Here is a 23,322-nt window from a genome sequence, read left to right as displayed (position 1 = left end):
CGGCTAAATTACCTCCTCAACATGTCCTGAAGTTCTCCAGAAGCCTGGTAACGAACTAATCATGTGATTCAGGTGCGTTGACCCAGGGTGAGATCTAAAACCTGCAGGACACCGGCCCTCCAGGCCTGGAGTTGGACACCCCTGCTCTAGGAACTGCCTGGATACTTGAGGTTGACCATCGTCGTGCACCAAGAGGAACCCTCGACCCACTTCATCAGTGCACCTTGGACAGGTGCACTGATGAAGTGGGTCGAGGGTGTGTCCCTCCGTGGATATGTCCACGGAGGGACACAGACCTCCACAGGCATATCCCCAGGCCATCACTGACCCACTGCCAAACCAGTCATAGTTGACGATGTTACAGGCAGCATAAAGTGGCTCCTCCTTCCACGTCTGTCTCAGAGTGAACCTGCTTCCATCTGTGAACATGTTACTTTCAGCTGTAGTTAAACCCATTACTGTAACAAGTGCAATGTGTTATTTTGTAACAACTGTCCGTGTTATACTCTCCACTTTATTGAACAGAAAACGAGGCTGTATTTCATGTTCCTGGAGCTTCTTATCAACAGAGTGTCATGCATTTTAATGTTATATTATAATAATTACATGTACCTCATTTACAATGAAACAAGAAAAAATGCAAAATAAAAAATTTCTACACATTCAGGCAAAAATCATAAAAATCCCATCCAGACTTCTGTACTCAGACTTGGTGTACGTAGGAATATCTAAGGACTGGCTACTTGTCTATATGCAGTATTTAAATACTTGTGTTTACATAACCACCTGTGATGAAACCAGTATGTGGCCTGTGTCCAGTTTAGCTGGGACCTTTTTCAGATGGAGGAGCTCAGTGAGGACTGCAGCTTGAATGATGATATGGTGGATGGGGACCTGGGTGATGGGATAGGAGTCACAACAGCACTCAGCTCCACTAGGATGAAGAGTGAAAGAGCGAGCGGTCGCTCAGAGAGTCGGCTGCTCAGAACAGACCCGCTGCAGTGCAGCAGTCGAGCAGGAGAGGCCGCCTGGATTCCTACAATAAAAACTGCAGAGACACAGCAGAGAGCCCAGCGGGAGCTGTCATACTTTGGTAAGACTTTCTAATGTGTGTTTCTTACTGTTGTACCGAAGACACCAAAGAATATACACCATATCAGCACATTTCACCATTTTTAATTATAACTGGCTAACAATTTAAAGGCCTTGGATTTCTTCAGTTGGTATGAATGTATGTGAAGAAGCGTTTTGGATCAGCAATGAAATGTCTTCAAAGAACATCTGAAATCTACTCATTCTGTCTTCAGTCAACAGCAGTTTTTTTTAAACATCCTGTCCCTGTGACTCACATCTCTGGCTTTTTAGAAATATTTTACATAGTGTTTCAAATGTTATCATACCACACTAGTTACACTGTTACGCAAGCTAGTTTGAACGTCTTTGACTACACTGACAATGTTGTCTTGATAAAAGAGCGTCTTCTGTGATTGTATAGGCTCACTCGTTGACCTGTCTAAAGATGAACTCAAGGAAAGACTACAGGAAGCAACTAAGGTAGGAAAAAAGTATAGTTAATGTAACTAATGTTGTCAACTTGATTGTAGCCTGGAAACTAACAAGTGCTGGTTCTTTGTTGGCAGATGATAGATGTACTATGCTGTGAGCTTGATGTAGCACACCGTTACTTTGAAGGAAAATATGAAGCTCTGAAGATTCTGCAAGGCAAGGTAGAGCAGCACATTACAACTTATAGTAGCTAGGTTAACTTCTTTGGACTCTATTAACAATATTTACTTTTAGGACTTTTGGCAAGACATTACGCCAGATTGAGTTTTAATATAAATTATATAAAGAAAATGGAGTGAAATAAAAATTTGATTCTAAAGGAGAACGTGACTTAGTATTTGGGGAGAAACCCTGTTGTCAAGAACAGCATTAAGACATTTCTTGTTGTTGGTCTCCAGGTTTGCACATATGTTAGAAGGGATTCTGGGCCACTTTACAGAAACTCGAATCCTTTAGGTTTCTTGGCTACTGGGTGGCAACTTGAAGCTTCAGCTTCCTCCATAGGTTGTTCTGTAGCATTGAGGTCTGTAGACTGGCTAGATCACTCCATGACCTTAATATGCTTCTTCTGTAGCCATTCTATTGTTGCCTTGGCAATATGTTTTAGGTCATTATCATGCTAAATGATCCATCCTTGACTGATCTATAGTGTTCAGGCTTGGGAAGGAGGTTCTCGTCCAAAATTTTACAGTACACTCCCCCATCCATTGGCCTGTCGATGCTGTGAAGTGTCTTCTTGAGCAGAGGAATTGCAAGATATCAAATATCACAATCCCCTTGGTTCTGACTACTTTCCTTCTCTTCGTTACAATCCGACTACACTTCTCCAGTCTGAATGACATTCGATATCATTGCTTTAGATCGTACTGGTATGGATCAGTGAATCCATGTCTCGTCCACTTCTGGAACGCTGCTTGATGTCATCCATGTAGAGGAGTCTTGTTGGTGATCTTAGTGAGGGGTTCAGGCCTATGCAGAACAGCAGTGGGGACAGAGCATCTCCTTGCTAAATCCCGAACTTCATGGCTACTTGTGGTATTGGCTTGAAGTTTCCCTCTAGTGTTGTTCGTCACATTCCTATTGAGTTCTTGATGAAGGCTCCTGGAGTCCTGTTGATCTTATACAGTTCTATGAATTATAGAATCCATGCGTGAGGCACTGAGTGACAGGCTTACTTTAATCAATCCAGGCGCTGCACAGTTTGGTTAGTCTGATCTGCCAGTCTGCAAATTTTTGTCTGAATTTAAAAGAAGGAAATCTTGGGACATCCATGCCTTTATGTCTTTAAGACATGTCGGTAGTTTAACTCATTTGTGTCATCTGTTTGCATAGATGATTACCATTCCTGTGTGAAGACTCACGATTAATATACAAAAACTGGAGTCTATCAGACAGAATTCACACCAGTGCATCACAGTTCCTTTAATACACACGTTGATGGTTTGGAGGAAGTAATTATTGAAGTTAGTACCGTCATTGGAAAAGAGAGAGAGAGTCTAAACAAATATAAACACTTATTTAAACCCACAGATTTATCCAGAATAACCAAACGCAATTAGAGAAACTTTATGGCTCGTGTCTTTGAAATTAAAGGGGAAGGATTGACTTTACTTTGAATTAAATTATTTTAAATTTCATTGTACAAGCAGTGCCTGCCTTGTGTGCCCTCATAGAACACCACTGATTAAAAAGTATGTGCACGTAATGCATTTAATGTAAGACTGACCCGTATGTTTCATGAGGTGTAAAAACATTTTCCTTTAGTCAAACTGAAACTAGTTTCTGTAGTTATAAACTGCATAAAAATCCCACAGAAATCAGTTGATGACTGAAAACTATTGTGTGTATTGTTCACAGGCCATTCTTGACAAAGCAACAAGTCACACTAAAAGTGTGCTGCAGAAAACTGAGGAGAAAGCCAAAGCACTCGAGAAGGTAACGACATTTCTGGTTTATATAAGAGCAACTCAATTAAAAGTACATAAATTTAAAAAAAAAATAAAAGAAACTCAGATAAGGTTGTAAGGAATCGATCTATTAGTGCTAAAATTCTTCTTTCCTGCTCAACATTCATGAACTAACTAACCTACTCCTGTTTAACATAAACACAACTCTTGTAAAAAGATATTTTTCCATTTACAGTTACATGCTGAACAATTTCAGCTGGTATGAAGGTTGCAGGCAGGGAAAGACCACAAAATAGATACATGGAGTAGTGGAGGGGTTTGTGTCTCTCAGGGATCCCAGAGGTTATGTTATCAAGGGGGCTTTTGCCCCCTGTAGGGTCTCCCGTGGCAAATTGGTCCTGGGTGAGGAAACAGTCATAGAGCGATTCAGAAGACCCCTACGAGTAGATCAAAGGACCAGTTCACCCTGCCTAGTATAACATTACCGGGACCCTAAACCTAACCCCCGGGAGGTTGCTCACGGGTGAACATCTATTGGTTGGGCCTTAGCCCATGGGGCCCGGACCGGGCACAGCTCAAGATAGGGGCATGAGCCTATTGTAGGCCCACCACCCGCAGGAGGTGACGTAGGGGTCGGGTGCAATGTGTGTTGGGCGGTGGCTAGGAGCGGAGGCTCTGGCAGACTGATCCCTGGGTACAGAGACTAGCGGCTGCGGACATGGAATGTCACCTTTGTGGTGAGAAAGTTGTCTGAGTTGCGTGAAGTTGAGAGGTACTGGATAGATATAGTTGGGCTCACTCCCCAGTCTCCTGGAGAGGGGCTGCACTCACTGCACTGGGTGAGAGGCGGCGGGCTGGGGTGGGTACCCTAGTATTCCCTCGGCTTGCTACCTGTATGTTGTGGATTCTCCCGGTGGATGAGAGGGTAAGCGCCGAATGACGGCTCAGAGTACCCGGCCTTCTTGGGCGGGGTCCTTGAGGGTGCCCCAACTGGAGACTCTGTTGTCCTACTGGGAAACTTCAACGCTCATGCAGGCAATGACAGTGAGACCTGGAGGGATGTGACTGGGAGGAACGGGAGCAGCATTTTGTTACAGGACTTATGTGCAAACCAAAGTTTGTCCTTAACATGTTCAAACATAAGGGTGTCCATAAGTGCACGTGGCAGCAGGACATCCTAGGCTGCAGGTTGATGATCGATTCTGTAATTGCATCATCAGATCTGCGGCCATATGTTCTGGACACTCGGGTAAAGAGAGGGGCTGAGCTGTCAACTGATCACATCCTGGTGGTGAGTTGGATCAGGGGGTGGTGAGAATGCTGGACAGACCTGGCACACATAAACGTATAGTGAGGGTGCGCTGGGAAGGTTGGCAGTCTGCGAGATCTCAAACTCACACCTCCGGCAGGGCTTCAACAGCAGTTTGAGAGAGACTGGCGACATTGAGTCCCACAGTCTTATCCTTGGCATTAATCTTGACAGGGCAGCAACTCTAGCCTGATGCACAAGAAGTTTACCCGCCTTATCTCCCATTTCAAAATAACATTGCTTTGTTTTAAGCAATTGAGTTCAAACTTGGATGTTGACAAAAGATCAAACTCCGCTTGAAGTTTCAGGTGTTGATCATACAGAATGGGAGTGGGAGAAATGGCATATTGTGTGTACATTTCAAAAGCCTAGTTGTTTTGTCTGTGTTGACCTTTTTTCTGGTGAGAGGGAAAAGAGATGGCCTGCTCCCTCAGATATGCCTTACAAGCCTCCCATAAAGTGCCTCTCAAAATATCAGGGGTATCATTTATCTGAAAAAAGGGGAAATTTCCACCAAGAAAAAAAATCTAGGGTTGGTAAGTAAAAAGCAAATTCATAGTCATCCCAGACAGGGGCACAGACCCTCATCAGCATAACTGGGGTGTCAAAAAGATGAAGAGATGCTGCCACAAAAGACCCAGAATCTTCAATCAAATGTGTCGGTTTGAATCTTCTAATAATAATGGCCGCCCCTCTTGAGTGAAATACATGTCCCATCCAGGATCTGGTAAGACGAGAGACCCCAGAATTTTAAGGAGGGTTTCCTGAAGAAGAAAAATACCCCCCCCCCCCAGCTGTCTCAGGTGTGAGAGCGCCCTATCGGTCTTAACTATCCTGTTAACTCCCCTAACAGTCCATGAAACAGTCCTGCAGCCCTGGTTTTATGTTAGACATTTATTCTTGTATAGGGATGACGGACTCGTGCTGTGATGATGCCCATATAAACTGGAGAGCCTCCCTCTGCCACCCCCACCTCGCCCCGCCCCCACTTCCCAAATACCCTGTATGAAATCCCTTTAGAGCTGCCAGTTCTTTGAGCACAAAGATCCCCTTCTCATTGCACCTCCCGCTGGTTGTGATTCAATCCTTTTGACAAAGATGTTGTGAGGTTGTTCTAGGGTGGCTGTTGGGGTGGCTGTAGCCCAGATGGTAGAGCAGGTCACCTACTGACTGGAAGGTTGGGGATTTGATCCCAGTCTGCATGCCAAATATTCTTGGGAAAGATACTAACTCCCATGTTGCTCTCCAATGCATCCATCAGAATATGAATGGGCATGAAAGTTAGACAGAAAGCACGTAGAAACAGCATAGAAGTGCTTGTGTAATTGGGTGTGAATGGGTAAATGAAAGGAACCTTTTTTAATCACAGTGTAGCATCAAGTCAGTAATGGGATGGTTATCTGGTCAGCTATGTAGCAGAGGGGGTTGTTAATCAGTTAATAGCAGATGCACCAGAGGGACAACAATGAGAAAACCCCCAAAACAGGAAGGGTTTACTGGTGGAGACCACTGACTTCTTTTTTTCCCTCCTGATCTTTCTGATTGTTTTAGTTTTGCATTTGGCAACGATCACTGTCTCTACTAGTAGCATGAAGCATTACGTGGACCCTACAAAGGTTGCACACGTAGCCCCACTCCTCCAGGATGGCATATGTATACGTACAATGCCAGAAGCTTTGCTCTGTCTCGCATCAAGAGTATGGAGGAGATTCAAGGAGACAGGATGCTACTCTAGAAGAGCTGGACAGGGCCATAGAAGGTCCTTACCCCATTAGCAGGATCAGTATGTGCTTCTTTCTGCCAGGAGAAACAGGAAGAGCACTGCCAGAGCTACGAAATGACCGAAATGAACAGCCGGTGACTGTTGTGAATGTCTCTGACCGACCAATCAGGACCAAACTTCATGACGTCCTCTAGTGCAGCGGTCCCCAACCCCCGGGCCACAGACCGGTACCTGTCTGTGAGTCGTTTGGTACCGGGAAAGAGGCTCGGGCGTGAAATGTATGGTTTTCAGGGATTTTATCGTTTTTATCATTAACTCGGTTTTCCTGGGTCTTTTCCAGTGTGTTATGAATGAATCTTCTTTTTTTGGTACCGGTACTGGTTTTATTTTGTTGTATTTATCTGCGACACCTGAAAGGCAGGTCTGTGAGAATATTGTCGGACATAAACCGGTCCGTGGTACATAAAAGGTTGGGGACCACTGATCTAGTAGCCCCAATGCTCACTGCCTGGCACCGTAGAATCTGCTTGGCATTTATCATAGAACACCAGAACTAAAAGGTCCAGCACTGGCGCCCTGTGGTTTTTACAAATGAGAGGTTCACCCTGAGCACATGTGACTGAAGCAATGGAGAATGATATGTTTATGTAACATCGTTCAGCGTGACTGGTTTGGTGGTGTGTCAGTCAGGGAGGAATATCCATGGAGGAGTACACAGACCTCTACAAGCCATTAGGTACTGGGATGAAATCCTTGGATCCACAGACATTGTCACATGCTGGTGCAATGATTCCTGGGTTCCTCCTGGTGCATGACGATGCCCGGCCTCATGTGCTGAGTGTGCAGGCAGTTCCTGGAGGATGAAGGAATTGACACCATTGACTGGCACTCACGCTTGCTTGGCCTAAATTTAGTAGAACACCTCTGGGACATTGTTTCAGTTCATCCAGCATCACCAGGTATCATCTCAGACTACTCGGTTTAGTGAGGCCCTGGTCTGGAGGAGATGCTGCAGGACACCATCCATCATCTCATTAGGAGCATGCCTGGATGTCAATGGGCATGCACAAAGCACCTGAGAGCCAAACAAAATACTGAGTGCTATTTTGAGTTGCTCAATGAAATTTCAGACTGCTGCATAATTCTTTTACTTTGATTTTCGAGGCGTCTTTGAAATCTGCCCTCTACAGGTTGAATTTCATTTTCATCAAATGATGTGGCATGCTTTCATTCTTAACACATTATTCATGTCGGTATAGATATCAGCATGATGTTTTTCCCCTACTGACATCTGAAGTGTTGCTTTTTTCAACAGTGTACTAGCAAAACAGCGTTTGTTAAAATCTCCATGAATTGCACTCTGAGAGCATTTTTAGGTTGTCAAAAGAAGCATGAAATGTTTTTGGAACAACTGTTAAAGTTTAACCAAGTCAAGGAGACAACAGAGTTAATGTGTTTATTGTAACAGACACTGATGTCATCATAGTATCAGAAAGCGTATGAAGTGTGGGCGATTAGACTGTAAATTTGAAAACTGATAAGAAACTGCAGATAAATCCTTCATCACTTGCAGGAGGTGAACAGTTTGCAGTGGGAGCTCAGCTTTTCTCAGGCTCAGATGAAGAAATCTGAGCAGTCCTGGGAGCACAAGTTCAACAGGTCAGATTCACTCTGCATACACTTCTGTCTCTGGTCTCTTAACTGTATTATAACGCTGCTGTTGTTATGATCAGAATGTCAAGTGAGAACAAGATTCTGACTGACAAGTTGCAGGAAATGGAGAGTGAGAGCCAGCAGCTCCGAGCAGAAAACTCTGGTAAACGAATCCAAGGCCAACACATGTAGATGCTTGTTTAAGTTATATTTGATGCAGAGGGTTAACGTGTGTCTGTCTGCAGCCTTGAAGCGACAGTACTTGGAACTTCTCTCCATGCTGAATGTGAAGGAGCAGAGAATTTACCAAGCCACCAAACCTCAGTACAGCCTAGACACCGAGTCAGGTGTTCTGGAGGTGAGAAACGATGGGGCTGTGGAGGTCGCTGGGTGGACTGGCAGGCTGTCATTCTCAGCAACACATCATAAAATCTGCTTAAAGCATTTGTGGTGATTTGAATGTTGTTATGTCTCATCTGCTTTCTAGCATTGACTCTTTGATGCAGTAAGTCACAAACTGATCAACATCAGCACAGCTTGAATCTCTTCCATGTACACTTCTGAAACTCCATGTAACAACATGTAAAAACAGCCTAATTTTGATTGTGTAATTGTTCATTTAGGAACGGAACAAGACTTTACCCTACCAAAGAGCACAGCAGTGCCAATAATTGGTAATGGTTGGTTTGTACGCCTCAGCATCTACACCCAAATTTGTGAATGCAATGAGAACGAGGCGACGTAGGATCGATGTCATAGATGTGTCTACTAAGAATCTAGGAGCAGTTTGAATCTCGGTGACCTCGACCTCAAGGTCAAGTTATCTGAAAAGTTTGTGAATACAATGACTCGAGAACGAGGTGATTTGAAATGATACCATAGGTGTGTCTACTAGGAGGGTGAGGGGTAGTACAGGTAATATTTTTAATACTTGGACAACATAAGCCGTTATTAAGAAATCCACACCATGCAAGCGCAAACGCCATATCAGAAACAATAAGGCCTTCACACTGTTTACCTGAAGCTTATTTACTGATTGTATGTATTGTTACACTGAAAGGTGAATGTGTTGTCATTTGTCTTGAACAGCTATGATAAAATAAAGTTTGTAGCCCCTCACTTAATGCTTTAAAGCAATAAATAAGATAAAACATAACAAGTAAGTTGTTATGCAGTGAATAATGATAAACTAATAAACAGTATGAGCAAAGTTTTGCAGTTATAAGTGAAACTGTAGCAGGAGACTACACTACCACAGATGGACCTCTGTACACATACAACAGGTAACCAGGCTGAGCAGCTTCCAGGTGTTTCACTAAATAAGAGGAATATTTTATTAGGAGATGCACAGCTGGTGTGTGATCACTCCCTGAACCACTCTGCCACAGCTGGGCAACACAGTTAATTATCATTAACTTGCACTTGTACTCAGTAGTATCCTTTCTAATCTCTGTTTTCCAGTTGACTGTACTGGGAGCCTGCCAGTGTGTGTTTGATACTGAACCATGTCCATGTAGTCGGACTGCTGCTGCCAGCAGGAAGCAGTTGGTCCAGTTACAACAGGAGGTAAACGTCATGTAACTCTATCACTGCACCAAGTTCCAACTTTTTTTCTATTCGGATCAGTTATTATAGTCTATGCATCGATTCAATGTGATTCATGAATTAAAAAAATGTTGAATAATCAAAATATCGGTTTTGGAACTGGTTAAAAATATAATTCCCCAACAGCTTGTGTCAGAACAAACGACCAAACATCCTCCAGCTTCTGTCTCCTGAGGGGCTCCAGGCAGGGATGCCCACTCTCCCCTTCACTGTTTGCAGTTTTTATCCAACCACTAGCAGCAGCAGTTAGACAGGCTGCAGTAATGAAGGGCATAAGATGCAACAATGTAGAACATAAAGTCAGTCTCTATGCAGATAATGTGTTGCTTTCATAAACCAATCTCTCTGAGATAATTACATTAATAAACTCTGTTCAATAAACTGGTTAAAATCTACAGTTCTTCTGATTAATTGCTCCTTCCATAATTCTTCTTCTACCCCACTGCAATCTGGAAATATTAAATACTTAGCTATTAATGTTTCTGCTAAGCTTGCAGATTTAACTAAATTAAACCACATCCCAGTACTAAAGACAGTAGAAGACGATCTGGCTAGATGGAAATCTCTACCCATATCACTCATGGGAAGGGTCGCTGCAATAAAAATGATGGTCATTGATCCTGAGTGAACCATCACCAGACTGGTTCAGATCTCTGGATTCGTCTATTTCTAAATTCCTTTGGAAAGATAAACCCGTGTATCAGATTAAAAACACTACAAAGGACCAAGGACGAAGGAGGACTAGTTCTGCGTAACTTTCAACAATACTTAGCCAACAGGCTTCAGTTCATCTCAGGATGGTTCAAACACACCCTCTTAGATGAGCCTTGGCTAGCTGTAGAACGGGCACTTTGCAATAATCTAGAGATTTCAGACCATTTATCAGCTCAAACATCAAACGACATGATGCTTTAAAAGCATCAATATCAGCTCTTCTCTGACAGCATGGTGGGAGTTTGTAACAATAACAGAGTCTTCATTAATCCCATGCAAACATTCACCTATCTGGAACAACCCTGACATACTACAGAACAATGATATGATAAACCTCCCAGATTGGAGTTGTAAACCCCACCCCACCCGGTCGCAGCAGATGGCCCCGCCCCTCCCTGAGCCTGGTTCTGCCGGAGGTTTCTTCCTGTTAAAAGGGAGTTTTTCCTTCCCACTGTCGCCAAAGTGCTTGCTCATAGGGGGTCATATGATTGTTGGGTTTCTCTCTGTATGTGTTATTGTAGGGTCTGGCTTACAATATAAAGCGCCTTGAGGTGACTGTTGTTGTGATTTGGTGCTGTATAAATAAAATTGAATTGAATGGAAAATAAGGGAATTAAATACTTGGAACATATATTCAAAGGAACAGATATTATTCCGTTTGACAGTAGTTATACAAAATGTGTTTAACAAGAAAAGACTTTAGAATATCAACTAATTAAATCTATAGTAAAAAAAGAAATTTAAGCCTAGTCAAGTCAAATTATAAATACCACCAAGTGCAGTATAATTCCTTAATTTCAAACCCCCTAAATTACTGTCTAAAATATACAGGAGACTAGGGGTGGGCGATATAAACGATATACGATAGAAACGATATAGATTTGGCCAATGATAGAGCGATATAGTCAAAATCTCTATCGCGATAGCGCATGTTGATGATGTCATCAAGCTGCACCTGTTTTGGTAGAAAGTATCACAGCGGCTACAACCATTATCATCAGTAAATTATGTTCTCCTGACTGAAGTTTGGCCCGTGTATAGCATCCTGCTATGCGATTGCATTTGTCCCTAACCACCAGAATCCCTCACGTTAACTTTTATCGAGTGGAAAAAAAGTTGCCGTTCATCCTCCAGCTTCACTGTGCTAATGTTATGCTAACATAGCTGTGTCGCTAGCAATCACGTAGCACAATATTATATACCAGGTAGTCCAACTTCGGTAACCCTGCAAACGCCACTGCTGTTTAGTTTTCTGTCTTCATTTATGTTGGAAGTGGTAGCAGAGCTGTACGTTTTAATTAGTTTCAAAAATCTCTCAGTCAGAACATGGTATGAAATGTTTAGGTATAAACTAGCGAGCTAACTTCCTGTTAACTTCTAACTCCGTTAAATTTAATAAATTCTGTTTTCATGTTTGCATGGATGTTAAACTTAATTGTTACACCTGATAAAGCAGCAACGCTGATGATTTAATTAAAGATGAAAGAATTTAGACTGTTTTTAACTCTCAGTGTTCGTTTGACTTTGGGACCTGAAGGGGACGGAGTTTTGGACCCAGATTACTCCTCACTACGGCAGCCGTAATGCTCTGACAATCCATCAAGCAGTCCATCAGCAGGCTTACCAAAGTTGTACTAAAACATTTTTTAACAGATTTCTACACGCCAAAATCGGTTCAAGGTCAGTGAGCACAACCAGAATTCATACATAAGGCACACTCTCGATTTTTGAGAAAATTAAAGGATTTTAAGTGTGCCTTATAGTGTGGAAATACGTTATACAGAAGAAAAGAATATATCGTGATATATATCGTTATCGCACATGCTTCAAATTATATCGCGATATGAATTTGAGGCCATATCGCCCAGCCCTACAGGAGACTATAAAATCAATGAATCAATATCCCCTCCTGTTGCAAATGGGAGGCGGATCTATCAGTCAGCTTAGACCAAAACTTCTGGTCTCAGACATGTTTAAAACCTTTCAAGTGATTAGAAATCTACAATTACGATACAAAATACTACACAGAGTGCACTGTACAGGTCAGCAGATGTTCAGCATGGGTTTTACGTCTTCCAACAACTGCTTACACTGTCAAAACAATATACATGACAATTACATCCACGCTCTAGGTTCTAGGTTCGGAGGTTTTGGTGAAGGATATGTGAAGACTTATCAAAGTGTCTGAAATGTGACATTCCAGCCTCCCTTTTAGTTTGCTTATTGGGCAACTTATTATGTCCCTATGGAGATGAATACAGTCCACATGGCTCTCACTGTCCTCATGACTGTCCTCATGAACTGGTGCACCAGGCCTCCCCCGGCACCTGATCCAACTCACCATCAGATAGTGATCAGTCGACAGCTCAACCCCTCTCTTCACCCGAGTGTCCTGAACACATGGTCGCAGCTCTGATGACACAATTACAAAATCATTCAATCATGATGTTCATTATGGACAAACTGTGGTTTGCACCGAAGTCCTGTAACAAAACGGCGCTCGGGTTCAGATCCAGGAGGCTGTCCAGTGGGAGGTCTCACCAGGTCTCACTATCATCGCCCAGCGTTGAAGTCTCTCAGTATGACAACAGAGTCCCCAGGTGGAGCACCCTCAAGGACCCTCTCAAGGACCCTGCCCAGGGACTCCAAGAAGGCTGTGTACTCTGAACACATAAGCACAGACGACAGTCAGGACTCGTTCCCTGACCCAAAGGCGAGAGAACAAACCCTCTCATCCACTGGGAGAAACCCCAACATACAGGCAGCAAACCGAGGGGATACTCGGATACCCACCCCACCCCACCGCCTCTCACAAAGGGCAACTCCTGACGGAGACAGAGTCCAGCTCCCCTCCAGCAGACTGGTTCCAGAGCCCGAGGTGTGCTTGAGGTGAACCTGACTTTTTCTAGCCGGTACCTCTCAACCTCACACACTAACTCAGACTCCTTCCCCATCAGAGAGGTACCACTCCATGTCCCAGTCGCTAGTTTTGGTAGTCGGGGATCAGGACCCCAGGGCCTCCACTCCGCATTTCCTCTAAGTTGCCAATCAATGACATGTTAGTTTTCCTATAATAAACCAGAGTTGCATTGAAAAATGATGCCCAGAACCATGGAAACGTGAAAATATTTTCTTTAACCCAAAGCAGGAAATTATTGTTCTAATAGTTACTGAATGTTGAATTTGAATAAAAAGCCCAGCAGAAACCTTGAGGAGGAGCTTCATCTGCCCCCACCTGGGAAGAGCTTCAGAAAGGAGAGACATCAGAGGCAAGAAGAGGGGTCCCCAACTCTCTCAACAACACCAACGACCAGGACCAGGGACCACGACCTTCCCCAGTCCCCCAAACCCCTGACAGGCCATCGCCCTCCTCCCCCTCCCTTTCTCCCTCCTCCCCACACCTGAAATTCACTGAGGAGATGATGGAGCGGGTCAATGCTGGGCTCAGATCTACCCCCCGGCCCAATCCCTTTTTGTCCCCCATAAACCCCCCACGAGAGCAGCCAAAGGTTCGCCATCGAGCCCCGCCCTCAACAGAGCAATCGAAGTCACATTGCCCAGCCTCGCCCCCCTTAATCCCTCCTTACCACCTTCATGCTCTGTCTCCGCAGTCTGATGTGTGATGTGTGGAGGGTCCGGGCTGCGAGGATTATGGCAGTGGTGACTTTTCCCAGGAGAAGCTGGGACCCTGTTTACTAGAAGGTTTTAAAATTTCTGTACTTTCAGGTGACAGAAGGAGACTTGTGGCCTGGTCAAAACACAGAGAGCTGCACTCTAAAAGATCTTTAAATATAGTAAACATAGCTTGTGTGCCACAGACTGCTCCCAAACACGAGGGGGCAAATAATACCTCTAAAACACTTAAGCTGGCTTTATTAAACGTTAGATCTTTAGCTGGGAAAACATTTTTAATTAATGATTTAATCACTGAGCACAGCCTTGATTTTATGTTTTTAACTGAACCTTGGTTGGACCAAAGTAACAGTGGAGCTGTTCTCATCGAGACGACCCCTCCTAACTACAGTTTTATCAGTGAGGCCAGGGTGAGCAGGAGAGGAGGAGGGGTTGCTGTCTTATTTAATGAATCATTTCAATGTAAGCAGCTATCTCCTGGAAGTTTTCAGTCTTTTGAATATGTGGCTTTACAGCTGAAGGCCCCATCCAAAGTTGTGTTTCTTAATGTTTACAGGCCTCCCAAATACTGTGCAGACTTTTTTAATGACCTCAGTGAACTGCTGTCTGTGATCTGTGTTGATTTCGACTGTGTAATTATTGTTGGGGATTTTAACATCCATGTGGACAACCCTCAGGACAAAGGGACAAAAGACCTGAGTAACACTCTGGGCAACTTTAGGCTGACTCAGCATGTAACAGAGGCCACACATAATAGAGGACACACTCTTGACCTACTGATCTCCAAGGGCCTGAGCATTTCAAAGGTTACTGTGTCTGATGTGGGCCTGTCTGATCATTACTGTGTTTGAAAGTAAAATCTCAGCCCACACAAATACATGTCAACAGCAGTGATCACAAAACGGTGTATAACTGAACACAGTAGTGAGATCTTTAACCAGGTCTTCCCATTAACACCTGACCTGTCCAGAGGTTCAGTCAATGAGCTCGTCACTAGCTTCAGTGCTAAAATGTTAAATGTAATGGACACTATTGCTCCCATTAAGGTGAAGGTTATCTCTGGAAGGAAAAAGTCTCCATGGAGAAACTCCACACTGGTGAAAAATGAAAAAAGAGAGTGTAGGAAAGCTGAGCGCAGATGGAGAAAAACAAACCTCCAGGTTCATTATGACATCTATAAAGAGAAACTTCACAATTATAATTTACAACTGAGGAGTGCAAGGAGGTCCTACTTCTCTGACATCATCACCAAAAACAGTCATAATGCTCGGGTCTTATTTTCTACAGTTGACAGGCTAACAAACCCTCCTGTGTCAGTGGCAGCTGAACTTCATTCGACCATGGCCTGCAATGACTTTGCCAAATTCTTCACAGGCAAAATCCAAAAGATTAGACAAGCAATTGGTACATCAACAGCAGATCCAGGATATGTACTGTGTCCACCAAAAAACTGTTTAAACACCATGAAACAGTTTCACCCTATTAACAGCAAAGACCTGGAGGACATCTTAGGTCAACTGAACTCCTCCTCTTGCTGTTTAGATGTCCTGCCAACAAGTTTTTTCAAAAAGGTCTCAAAGACTTTAGAGTCAGACCTGTTACAGATCGTCAACTTTTCTTTAATATCAGGTGTGTTTCCAGAATCACTAAAAACTGCTGTAATTAAACCTATACTGAAAAAAGACAATCTTGACAAGACACAAATGAACAACTACAGGCCGATCTCAAATCTCCCATTTTTAAGTAAGATCATTGAAAAAGCAGTTTCTCAGCAGCTCAGTTACTTCCTAACACAGAATAACTGCTATGATGCCTTCCAGTCAGGTTTTAGACAGAGCCACAGCACTGAAACCGCTCTGAGCAAAGTGTTTAATGACATATGTCGAATACAGACAGTGGAACAATGTCAGTCTTAGTTTTACTGGATCTCAGTGCAGCATTTGATACAGTTGACCACAACATATTACTCAAACGACTGGAGAACTGGGCAGGTCTTTCAGGAACTGTACTAAACTGGTTCAAAACATACTTAGAAAACAGGAAATACTTTGTATCAATAGGTAACTTCACATCTGAGCAGACAAGTATCACATGTGGAGTTCCCCAAGGTTCCATCTTGGGACCCCTTCTGTTTAACATTTACATGCTCCCACTGGCACAGATTATAAAGAACAACAAAATAACAAAATAAACTATCACAGCTATGCAGATGACACACAAATATATATCACAGGTATTCTCCCCAGGACCCCTCAGAAGGGGGGCGTCCCAGTTTTTGTTTCATCTGTTGTCTTTATCAAGGTTTTCTCTTGAGTGTCAGTAATTAAGTAGTTTCTCTTGCACTCGGTGCACCGTGTTCAGGATCACTTTCACATACAGCATTCCCAGGATTGCCTCAGTTTGTCCTCTGCCTACAGTCTTCTGCGTTCTCGGCACATCAAGTGTAATTCCTCGTTAGCTGCTTCCTTTGGGTCGTCATAGCTGTTCACTCCATCTTTGTGCTGGATTTATACTTTGGTGTAGGCTGTTTGAAAATATATAGCATTCACCTATAGTGTTTTATTTATCTCTCAGTATAATGAATACTTATGTACATGTTATATTTTTTGTTATTTTTAATACATTTGCAAGAATTTTGAGCAAACTTTTATCACTTTGGAGTATTGTGTGAAGAATTGATTATTCTTCATTTAAATTTGTAATTATTTTATTAATTATTATAAATCAGAATCAGAATGCTTTATTAATACTGAAGGAAATTAAATACTCCATTTTGGAAATATGAAAAAATGTGAAACAGGTGAAGCCCTGTGGACCACATAACATCTGTGTCCACTGTAATGTTTACCATGGCATGAAACGTTAGTGTTTGCATGTTTTACAGCTGGATGCTCAGCGTTTAAGGAAAGAAGAGGCCTTGATGGTTGCAGATGCTTTTCGCATCGCCTTTGAACAACAGCTGAGGAAGCGAAGTGAGGAGTTCCTGCTCGTAGCCGAGGCCAATATTAAGAAATCAAATCACTCTAAAGCTGAAGGCAAGTCTGCTGTCAACATAATGTCCTACACTAACTTTTGTGTTTGCATATGAATTCCAGACAGTGTTGTGGGAAATATGTTGAGCATTGTTTGAATTTGCCCTTTATTAGGTGTTCACACAGCAGGTCAGAGAAACAACTCTCCCCTGACCCACACAGAATCAGCTGGCTACAATAACTAAAGATACACATAGACTTTATTAAGTCTGACACTGGGGAAATTCCCTATTATAGCAGCAAAGGTGAAAAAATAAATAATAAAAATAGTGCACAAATACTTAACAAGGTACCAACGAAGTACAAAGACAAACACACAAAGAAGCTGCCACTGATGCGCCTCTCGTGGCAAAGCAAAAACTAACTTGTGTAATTAAGCCACGCAAATTTGACCTCCGTTCAAACTAAATGTAGACTTTTCCGTGGAATAACTTTGGAAAAATCAGACACAGTCTCACTGATGGAAGCCGTTTGTTTTAAGTGATAGTAATTATGCAGAGGACGGTGGACATTACGCTCACTTGTCTTCATTTGTCTGTTCGGGCATCAAAGCTAAAGGAAGCTGGCACGGGAAATGCAAGTTTGCACTGCAATAGTGAAAACGATGTAAACAAATCATGTTACAAATGCTTCTTAATCTGTTTTCTCTACAGGTGCCAACAAGAGTTCTTTAATAAGTGTAAGTAAGAGGCTGAAGGCATTGCTCCCCTCTGGTCTGGAGATGAAAATGCCTGATGAACATTTAGAGACTCTCTACAAGCTGCTGGACTTGGTTAGTATCTCCTCTAATATCTTCAGTGTTATCGTGAGAAAGAAAGAGATCAAGGCCCTTTGGCTTTATCTAGGACACTGCCTCTGTAGTCACCACTGCTCAGCTTCGTCTGAAAAAAATATTTCTCTGTGATAGAACGGTTTCATCAAGAAATGTTAATTTATAGAAAAACTCCTCCAATTTTCACATTTCAAAAATAAATACAAATGCTCATCTGTAACCTGACAACAAAAGAAGTCCACTAGTGACCAACCGTCTGCAACAAAGTGATGTGCAACAAGCTAGTTGGTGTCTCTGTGGGTGGGCCTTTGTGACAAATGTTATTTGACTTTTAATACTGTGTTTTCTGGTGTAGCTGAATGACAAGGAGGAGGCCCTGGCCCACCAGAGGAAGGTGAGCATCATGCTAGCCCACAGCGCTGAGGAGCTGCAGAGACAGTTGCATCTGGGTTCCAGTTGCCAGCTGCAGGACCCACCAGAACCCAGGATTCAACAGAGGCAACCCCAAGGTCCACTGGAGAACCAGAGCCAGTCTCAGAAAACATCTGAGACATCAGAACCTGAGGTTCAAGTGTCATCAGAGTGCAAACTCCACAGTCCACCACATCTCTCCGAGTCCAGGACAGAATCAGAGGGTGTGTGAGGCTCATCAAAGACTAGCAGTAAGATACTGGCTAATTACAGGAGCTTCAGCCAGTTATCGTCCTGATCTCCCCACATGAGGAAATACACTGAGGGTTCTGTCCGAGCACTCAGGCTTTACTCTGAAGTCCCAAACTGTGACAGGTTCATTTGTGACCTGTCCAGAATATACCCCAGTCCTATCATGGCTGGAGTTGCATTATATGTTGCATTGCATGTTTATCCGATATTATAATTTTATCTTAGTCTGTAAAATCAATTGCTTACACAACACATAACACAACATCAGCTCTTTGCAAGCATTTGAAACCAAGGCTAGCGACGGCCCAGAGTGACGTTAATGTCTCCTAAGCAAAGCTTTGCCATCCCAGCCAGGCAGGCAGTCTGATTATCAACCTGACTGTTATGCAGTCAGCCTCATAGAGCTGTGGACTAAGATAGACAAAAGTACTGGGCTACCTCGTTGCCTTTGAATTCAGGTGTTTAATTCCAGATCTTAGCCACGCCCTCTGCCTTTATATTTCATCCTAGAGTCTTTCTCACTGAATTTGAGGGTGATACTGTAAGGTTTGATCCATGATCAGGGGCTTTGTGAAATTTCTTCCTCCTAAATGTTCTCTAATCAGCTGTGAGTTGTGTAATTGCAGAGTGAAAGTGGAACCACACAGTCATGAAATGACAGCATGCAGGAAGTTACAGAGCAGGTTCAGCGAGTGCTGCGATGCATACTGTGTAAACGTTGCTGTGTCAGTGACTCGTGAGCTCTCCTGGCATGCATATAAACAACATGCCAGGAGTGTAAAGGCACACAGCTGCTGTAGGTGTGACATGTAAGCTCTGTACTGTTGTCCATACACTTTGCATCTGTACAGATTCTAAAGCATGCTGTGGCTTCTCCTCTGCTGACAGACAAAGGTCTGCTGGGAAACACTCAGTCCTGCTCACCAACTCACCACTCACCAACTACTTAAGCATTGTTGTACAGACCATGTATCAACAAGCTTGAGGTGTTGGCTTGGCTTCCAAAGTCCCCACATCCCGATCCAGTCGAGCGTCCCTGAACTACAGATCAGGGATCTAGTCCATGCCTCGACAGGACAGGCAGCTACAGAGAGGCACCAACACAGTATGAGGCAGGTGGTTCAAACCTGATCAGTGTAGGTTAAAGCACTGACAACAAACAAGTAAAATGAACATACATGAAAACGATTATGATTGGCAGGTGAGATCTGGACTTTGGCTGATTGTTATTCCTACAATTGAAAACAGGTGTTTGGGTTGCTGGATCACCTGTTCAGGTGAAGGACAGGTTTTATGTTTTTAATCTGGAAGATTACGTCTGTCGTTTAACCTGAAACTGCTGTCACTCCTACAAATCCTGCAAGCTGCAGCTCAGGAAGTAACCAGCAGAGGGCAGTGTTTGCGTGTGAGTCGTGTCTCTGTGCACTCATGGCTGTGGTACCTGCAGGTTCCAGCTTTGTGTCACTGAGCTAACACTGTGTTATTTTAGTGCTGTTGGACATTTCTGTTCATCTTTACAAAATATGAGAACTGTAACCCTGAGATATCGACGTTATAGTTTAATTTAATGCAAAGAGACAATCGTTTATAAGGTGGATTTCTAAACTAAAAAACAGTCAAAATGTTTTTATTATAGTTTCCAAAAACGATAAGTGAACCATGTGATACTCAACCACAGATGTTTGTTCATGACAGCATGAACATGTCGTTTAGTACCTCATCATGGTGCCACGTACCCGTTGAGGTACCCGTCACTACACCAGAATAACAGCTGACTCTGCCCGTTTCATTGGTTTTTTTAAATTTATATTTATACCACACTCTCTCTTCTCCAAAGGAAAGAGGAGTTACAGCCCTGGATTTCTCATCATTTCTCAAACTGCTTCACTGATTTCTCAGTTTTGCTGATATCGACTTGCACATACTTCAGTATACACCAGTACAAACTGACTTTGTGGATTTTAACCATTTAAACATGTGAAGTTGACTGTTTTTACATTTGTATGAAGTATACATGTCTTCACAAAGAGCGCGGTGGAGTGATTTTCAGAGAAAATGTCTCAGCTTTGAAATTAATTACTGTTAAAGTAAAACTTTGAAGGACTGGAGAACGAGCAGTGTAACCTGTAATCTCCAAATCTGTATTAAAATGATTTGAGCAGAGAAAGAATCACAGAAGTCCATAAAAAGACCTGCATGGGTTAGAACTTTGACCAAACATCTTTCACACATGGTGATATGAACCTCGTGCAAAAGATGTTTTATGTATAAATATGTATGTGTGTGTATACGTATGTGTATATACGTATGTGTATATCTCTCTCTGAGACATTCACAGCACATCTTGTTTGTGTACAAAGTAAATCAATAAAATAAATGTTTTTCTTGACTCTTTGCTCGAAGTTCCAGCTGCTGCTTCAGCAAATGAAGCCAATAAGACGAATGTCAGTCATCACAGTTCACCAGTGACAACAGTGACTGGATTCTTTAATCAGCCTGTGACTACTTCCTGAAGTGATAGCTAGCATCTGAACTCTGTACTGTGTCATTTTCACCTCCTGTGTCTGCCCCATTAGCTTTAGATAATGGCCAAGCTTTCCACACAGGCTGGCCCACAGCCTTGGAGCGCTAAGCATCACTGATTGCAGGCATTCTGGGAATTGGACTGACAGCAACCAAATAAATGGAATGAGAATTGAATTGCAATAGGAGGCAATGCTATGGAACAAACACGCTGTAAAATGACAACTTCTAAGTGAAAGAAAATCAGCATGTTGCGACATTTAGTCATTATTATTTCTATTTATTCATTTATTTGTAACTCTGAAAACATCCAAGACAAAACAAAAACACCCTGTTTAAAAAACAACTGTGAAAATGATCATGTCACTTCATTTTATCCTCCGTTGAACCATCTGCTACACACTGAGAATAACATGTTTCCCTTTGAAATGAACCAAGTTCATTTTTTAAAATTCTTTCATTGGTCCTTCAGGTAAAAATCTCATTTCTAACAGAGACCTGACATCATGGCAGCAAAACTCAAAAACACTTGCACCACATAACTACTCTGTACAAACATGTGACAATAACACAATAACAGATCATTAACATTAGAAACATTCACACTGACTAACTGAGTTCTTCCTCGTTCCTTTAAGGTGGACTTAAACTCCCCCATAGTAACATTATCCCAGGAAACAGCATCTAAAAGCCTTTTTCCTCATTCTGTTCAGATTTTTGGGACAGTCAGTTGTATGATATGATTTTACACATATAAACACATGAACACATTACTCTTACATTTTAAAGTAAGCATTAGTTCATCCATATTATCAAGTATACAGAATGATTGCAGTAACAGTTACTGACGTGGGGTCCTGTTGCACTGGGCCCATGTTTGTGATGTGACTAAAGCTGAAACTATGAGAGTGTTTTCTCCACATGTCCACATTTTTAATAGACTCATGGATCGGAGGTCATGGCTGCATTTAAACATGTTGCTAATGTTTCTGAATCTAACATTCTGGAAGTGGATTCCTGTATTAAAATGACTTTTGTCGTGTATTTGTGAGAAATGAACTTTCCTGTAACGACAGGCAGTGGCTGTGGGTCGCAGAGCCAGCCTCCTGCTCTCTGCAGCTAACGGGAACAAAAGCAGAGATGCAGTCAGGAGCTTTATGGGCCGCCTGCATCCCCAGGGCACTGTATGTGGGGCACCCCGAGCCTCCAGGACTTTCATGTTTTGCACTTTGTAAAATATTGACACTCCCTGGGCTTTCAAAACGGCACCATTGATTGGCGCTTAAGCCTCACGGCTGGACTCTGACCAAAGCTGCTTCGTATTATTGGCGTGATTAATTAAAAAGAAAATGGTTTTTAGCATGGCTGGATACACAGTTGGGCTGCAGCCGCGACATGGTGGGACATGGCATTACATACAGACGCGTTTGCTCGCATACACACGCATGAGCGGCGTACTGCGATGGCGAAAGGGTGAGGGGAGGTGTATGAAACACATTAACCCACAATGCACTGCTGAGTTTTGACAGATCCCTGCTTCAGGGCTGCTGAATTCATGAGCCATTACTCCGTCTCCTAGTTGGTGCATTATGTTCCATGTCATCTGCTATTAGTGGTGCAGTGACTGACATCCATTGAGAAAGCCGGTGCTTTCTGACACTGGCCAGCTGATGGGGCCAGCGTGGTGTTCTTGGGCTACAATGAAGCCACATTGTTGTTTTATTTCCAGGCCTTCCTCTTTTTCTTGTTCATCCAGTTGCATTCATGCCTGCAGTAATCAGGACAATATTGCATCCTCCACAACGTCAAAGCAGCTATTGTAGTGCACAGTGAGCTCCAGCTGGCCTGCTTTACTCTTTTAGGGTACAGTGAACTGGGGTTACCACCTTACTTTAGACTGTTCATGTCACGCAAGCTGTGATGTGGAGTTGATGTTTTTAAGGACAAAAATCCTGAAGCCTTTTAATTATTAGAAATTCAGCAAATATAAGAAATAAGTCTGTATTTACCATCTGTTTGGTCCTTTTTCTGTGTATATATAAGCATACTGCATATGCTTTAGTATTCTATCTAATATCTTTGCCTTAACAACTGTGATATGTATGAAACTGGGCCTGCATTCAGAAGTAATGCTGACTTCTTGTTTTAAACGCAATCTGACTGTATTGTAATCGTGACCATAACCACCGTGCAGATATCTGGAGTATATTTGAGTACCCCCC

General features: G+C 42.8%; 1 protein-coding gene across 3 annotated transcripts in view; it reads left to right on the top strand.

The window, feature by feature from the left end:
* The window catches only part of ccdc125 (coiled-coil domain containing 125), a 31,774-nt gene extending 10,917 nt beyond the window's left edge, over nt 1-20,857 (top strand). Inside the window, exons 2-12 of one of the 3 annotated variants that reach the window (XM_063490650.1) lie at nt 825-1,093; nt 1,496-1,554; nt 1,641-1,727; nt 3,424-3,501; nt 8,079-8,164; nt 8,239-8,321; nt 8,404-8,516; nt 9,620-9,724; nt 16,995-17,145; nt 17,796-17,914; nt 18,270-20,857. In XM_063490650.1, coding sequence (XP_063346720.1) covers nt 841-1,093; nt 1,496-1,554; nt 1,641-1,727; nt 3,424-3,501; nt 8,079-8,164; nt 8,239-8,321; nt 8,404-8,516; nt 9,620-9,724; nt 16,995-17,145; nt 17,796-17,914; nt 18,270-18,557 — 1,422 coding nt within the window. In that variant the 5' untranslated portion in view covers nt 825-840 and the 3' untranslated portion in view covers nt 18,558-20,857. Of the gene's footprint in view, nt 1-819; nt 1,094-1,495; nt 1,555-1,640; nt 1,728-3,423; nt 3,502-8,078; nt 8,165-8,238; nt 8,322-8,403; nt 8,517-9,619; nt 9,725-16,994; nt 17,146-17,795; nt 17,915-18,269 lie in introns of all 3 variants that reach the window. The other 2 variants (XM_063490649.1, XM_063490651.1) reach the window with 2 other exon arrangements.
* The last annotated feature ends 2,465 nt before the right edge of the window (nt 20,858-23,322 follow it).

This window comes from Pelmatolapia mariae, linkage group LG12 (genome assembly GCF_036321145.2).
Source record: "Pelmatolapia mariae isolate MD_Pm_ZW linkage group LG12, Pm_UMD_F_2, whole genome shotgun sequence".
NCBI lineage: Eukaryota > Metazoa > Chordata > Actinopteri > Cichliformes > Cichlidae > Pelmatolapia > Pelmatolapia mariae.
The sequence above is the reverse complement of the archived record's forward strand: the minus strand, read 5'-3'. Positions and strand labels throughout refer to the sequence as shown.